The 4,532-nt window shown below is 44.5% G+C and overlaps 1 protein-coding gene across 1 annotated transcript; it reads right to left on the bottom strand.

The window, feature by feature from the left end:
- Positions 1-375: 375 nt before the first annotated feature.
- On the bottom strand, positions 376-1,952 carry purg (purine-rich element binding protein G). The gene has a single exon (XM_079364109.1). It carries the CDS (start codon positions 1,486-1,488, stop codon positions 463-465), a length of 1,026 nt encoding a protein of 341 aa, XP_079220235.1. The 5' UTR covers positions 1,489-1,952; the 3' UTR covers positions 376-462.
- Between the last annotated feature and the right edge of the window lie 2,580 nt (positions 1,953-4,532).

The following is a 4,532-nucleotide window of genomic DNA, read 5'->3' as shown; positions in this document are numbered from 1 at the left end:
TCTCTCTCTCTCTCTCTCTCTCTCTGTCTCTCTCTCTCTGTCTCTCTCTCTCTCTCTGTCTCTCTCTCTCCCTCTGTCTGTCTCTCTCTCTGTCTCTCTCTCTCTCTCTGTCTCTCTCTCTCTCTCTGCAGGTCGTTAAAGTGACTTTTGTTCAGTCTTCAACTTTAAAGATCTTTTTTATCATTTTCTGTAAATTTGAACATCAGCTAAAAACTAAACTACATCATTTAATAAAGGAAGTCGTTTCTTTCTTTCTTTCTGTGATTAAAGTCGTAAACAGGTATTTTATATCATTTTAAAGTAAAGTTGGATTTTATCTGGCCCGGGTCAGATCCGGGTCAAGACTTGGGTTAAGATGGGGGGGGGGGGGGTGGACCAGGTGGAGGACTAAAGTTGTTGGCAGGTTCAGATCTGAAGTAGACCAGCCCTTAGAATGGGGGGGGGAAAGAGTTCCTCAGGTACTCAGTCCTCTTGCTCCTCGCTGTCAGTCCGTCTCTCTTTGCTGCACGTGCTAAAGATCCGGCGCATCTCCTCCTCGTACCGGTTGAAGTTCTCTCCGAACCGGGACCAGGCCTTGAGCGGGACAGTGATGGTGTTCCTGTACGGCTGTCTGACCTCACTGATCTTCAGGAACACCCCAAATCGGTTTGAGCCCACATCGAAGTAGAACCTTTTGTTGTCGACCCGGAAGGACGCGGCCTCTGGCAGCTCGGGACCATCATCATGGTTCCGGAAGTTGGTCTGGTCCAGTTCATCTGCGTCTTCGTCCCCGTAGTCTTCGATGAGCTGAGACAACGCATCCCGAAACTCGATAAGACCCTGTGCAGGCAGGACTATGGTCTGCTCGATCCCGGGTCCATAGTACCCCATGGTCCCGTGGCCCTTACTGACGGTCTGCCGGATCCGCAGAAAGCGTCCCCGCTGGTTCTCCTTTAAGTCCAGGAAGTACTTCCGGTTGTCCCGCTCAATGAAGTCGCTCTTCAGCACGCGGTGCGCGTGCTCGTCGGATCCCGCAGACCCAGTGGGTGACTGTCCCACGCATTGCTCCTGTGCTCTCCTGCGGGGCTCGTGCGCGCGGCCCTGACCGTCGGCTCCGTGCTCGTCAAGCTGCGGACCCGCCCCCCCCCGCAACCCAATTCGGGCGTAGTGGTCGATAAAATCCCCGAGCAGCACGCGCAAAGCGGGGGCCATGGACATGGACAGCGTCAGCTTGGACTTCCGGATGTTGTCGTGGCGGCCGCGGCCGATCCACACCTCCGCGATCTTCAGGAAGCGGCCGCGCGCGGACTGCTTCACGTCCAGGTAGAAACGCTTCTTCTGGATGTCAACGCGTTTGGAGGCCAGCTCCTGGATGTCTGAGGCTACCTGCGGCTGCGCACAGCCCGGCTGCACGTACTGCGGAGCGGGAAACGAGCACCGGGCTCCCGGCTCTGATGCAATCTTCGTCCTCGTGCGGTCCATGATTCCTCTGCAGCATCCATCAGCCATCGCGCTCACTCCGCAGACCCCCCCTTCATCTCCCACCGGCAGCCTCAGATGACCTGAAAATGGCAGCTTGTGAGGATCATCAGCTGATCTACGATACGCGTCCTAACCAGAGGTCAGATAAAAACGTCCAGAGTCTCTGTGCACGCGGACACACCGAGTCTCCTCACCTGCAGCCTCCGCACAGCCCGCAAACATCAGACCTGAGCGAGGAGGAGGCGAACAAGACCACATGAACTCGATGAACCCAACAGCCCCCCCTCCCCGTCCTGAGAAAACCTCTTTTAAAGAGACACACACGGTCACAGCGCAGCGCTGCCGCTATGGGGCGCATTTACAGCTGTGGAGAGTCTGCTGAAACAGAGAAATACATCCCATAATAAGTCTAAAGAAGAAACACTACATCCCATAATAAGTCTAAAGAAGAAACAATACATCCCATAATAAGTCTAAAGAAGAAACACTACATCCCATAATAAGTCTAAAGAAGAAACACTACATCCCATAATAAGTCTAAAGAAGAAACACTACATCCCATAATAAGTCTAAAGAAGAAACAATACATCCCATAATAAGTCTAAAGAAGAAACAATACATCCCATAATAAGTCTAAAGAAGAAACATTACATCCCATAATAAGTCTAAAGAAGAAACACTACATCCCATAATAAGTCTAAAGAAGAAACACTACATCCCATAATAAGTCTAAAGAAGAAACACTACATCCCATAATAAGTCTAAAGAAGAAACAATACATCCCATAATAAGTCTAAAGAAGAAACATTACATCCCATAATAAGTCTAAAGAAGAAACAATACATCCCATAATAAGTGTAAAGAAGAAACATTACATCCCATAATAAGTCTAAAGAAGAAACAATACATCCCATAATAAGTCTAAAGAAGAAACACTACATCCCATAATAAGTCTAAAGAAGAAACATTACATCCCATAATAAGTCTAAAGAAGAAACAATACATCCCATAATAAGTGTAAAGAAGAAACATTACATCCCATAATAAGTCTAAAGAAGAAACAATACATCCCATAATAAGTGTAAAGTGGACACTTGTTGTTATTAAAGCAGTTTGGTCCCTTTGAGATGAAGATGTTTTCAGACAGGAAGCAGCAAACAAACATAAAGTTACAGATGGAAACAGGGTTAGGGTTAGGGTTAGGGTTAGGGTTAGGGTTAGGGTTAGGGTTAGAGTTAGGGTTTGGGTTAGAGTTAGGGTTAGGGTTAGGGTTAGGGTTAGGGTTAGGGTTAGAGTTAGGGTTAGGGTTAGGGTTTGGGTTAAGACTTTCAAAAACATGGAGGATTCAAATATCTAAGAATGAAAAGTTTTCAGACAGTCGAGCTGAAAACAATGACAACGTTTAGAGTCTTTATATTTAAAGACATTTAAGGACTCTTTAAGCTTTAAGAGTCCAGGCTGAAGGTCTTTACACAGTCTGCTTCTTCTCTGCATGAAACACAGAGAACAGGCCTTAGATAGATAGATAGATAGATAGATAGATAGATAGATAGATAGATAGATAGATAGATAGATAGATAGATAGATAGATAGATAGATAGATAGATAGATAGATACTTTATTGATCCCGAGGGAAATTCAGGTGTCCCAGTGTAAGAGCCTCCGGGTCACCAAGGCAGGCCATCCAACCCGGGAGGACAGCTCACAGCCAGAACTCTACAAACAGGGATCAAGGATGCAGGTCAGCAGTATCAAGCGTATGGAGACACTGAGCTTCACACACAAGTCGCTTTTTTATATTAAAAGAAAAACACTATTTGTTTCTTAGATAGAAACCCAGTTTTAGCGTTTTTACCAGCAACAGAACATGTGGTTTAACATTTAGGGAGTCATCAATCAATATGCTCAGGTATTTGTACCTTTCCTTTCCATCACCAGAAAACAACACAGGAACATTTTGTGCTCTTTGACCTGCTAAAGTTTAAAACAAGTTTCATTTTGTAAATGTTCGACTGCTTGTGCCAGAGATGCAGCACAGCAGTACACAATAGTGTCATCAGCATAAACATGTAACGTGGCATTTCTCACATTTTGATCGAGATTATTTATATCAATGGTAAATAAAAGTGGACCTAACACAGAGCCCTGTGGCACCCCCTGGTGGACAGGTATAAAATCTGAGCATACCCCGTCATATCTTATGCACTGCGACCGACTGCTGAGATAATTGGAACCAACTTCTTCCTCTGACAGACCTGAGCTCAGAAGTCTGAGTTTTAAAACATCACGGTCAAAAGCTTTGGACAAATCCATAAAAAGTGCAGCACAGTGCTGATTCTTGTCAGAACAGTTTAGTACTTTTACAGAAAAGGGAGGACAAAGGCAGAATTCCAAATCTTTGGAATTTCTTTGGAAATCACTGTGAGGTTAAAAGATAAGCAAGTGGTTCTGCTCCAAAATCAGCAGCTACAGCTTCAAGAAATAAGGATCCAACAAGTCTGGTCCTGAAGGTTTTCTAGGATCAAGCTTTTTTAATGCATCAGGCACATCCTTCACAGAGAAGACTGAAGACTGACCGGTACACATCAGGACTTTCACAGAGGGAGGGCACGATGAATTAAATATGGATCCAGAAGAAACAAAACGCTTGTTAAAACAATTCATTCATTCCTGTATTGACAGTAAGTGATTTTATAAAGTTCCAAAATCTTCTTGGATCGTTTACATTTTTTGTAGTGACAGACAAATAATACTCAGATTTGGCTTTCTTAATAGAAGAAGAACATTTAAAAGCACTCCAGTCAGTATTACGAGCTGTTGCCCAGGCTCGTGCATGTATCGTCTCTGCAGGTTCAAGAGAAACCCAGGGCTTATCTCTGTATCTCCTGAAGGGTGTCTATTTAAAATGTCTATTTAAAATGTTCATAAAAGCATCTTTAAAAAAAGCCCATGTCATCTCAACATCAGGGATCAGCTCTGTTCTACTCCAGTTAAAAGAAAACAGATCATGTATGAACGCTTGTTCATTCAAATGTTTTAGATCTCTCTTTAAAAGTTCACAGGTTTTGTGG

This window comes from Symphodus melops (genome assembly GCF_947650265.1).
Source record: "Symphodus melops genome assembly, chromosome: 16".
Classification (NCBI taxonomy): domain Eukaryota; kingdom Metazoa; phylum Chordata; class Actinopteri; order Labriformes; family Labridae; genus Symphodus; species Symphodus melops.
Note: the sequence above shows the minus strand (reverse complement) of the source record. Positions and strands in the feature narration are given on the sequence as shown.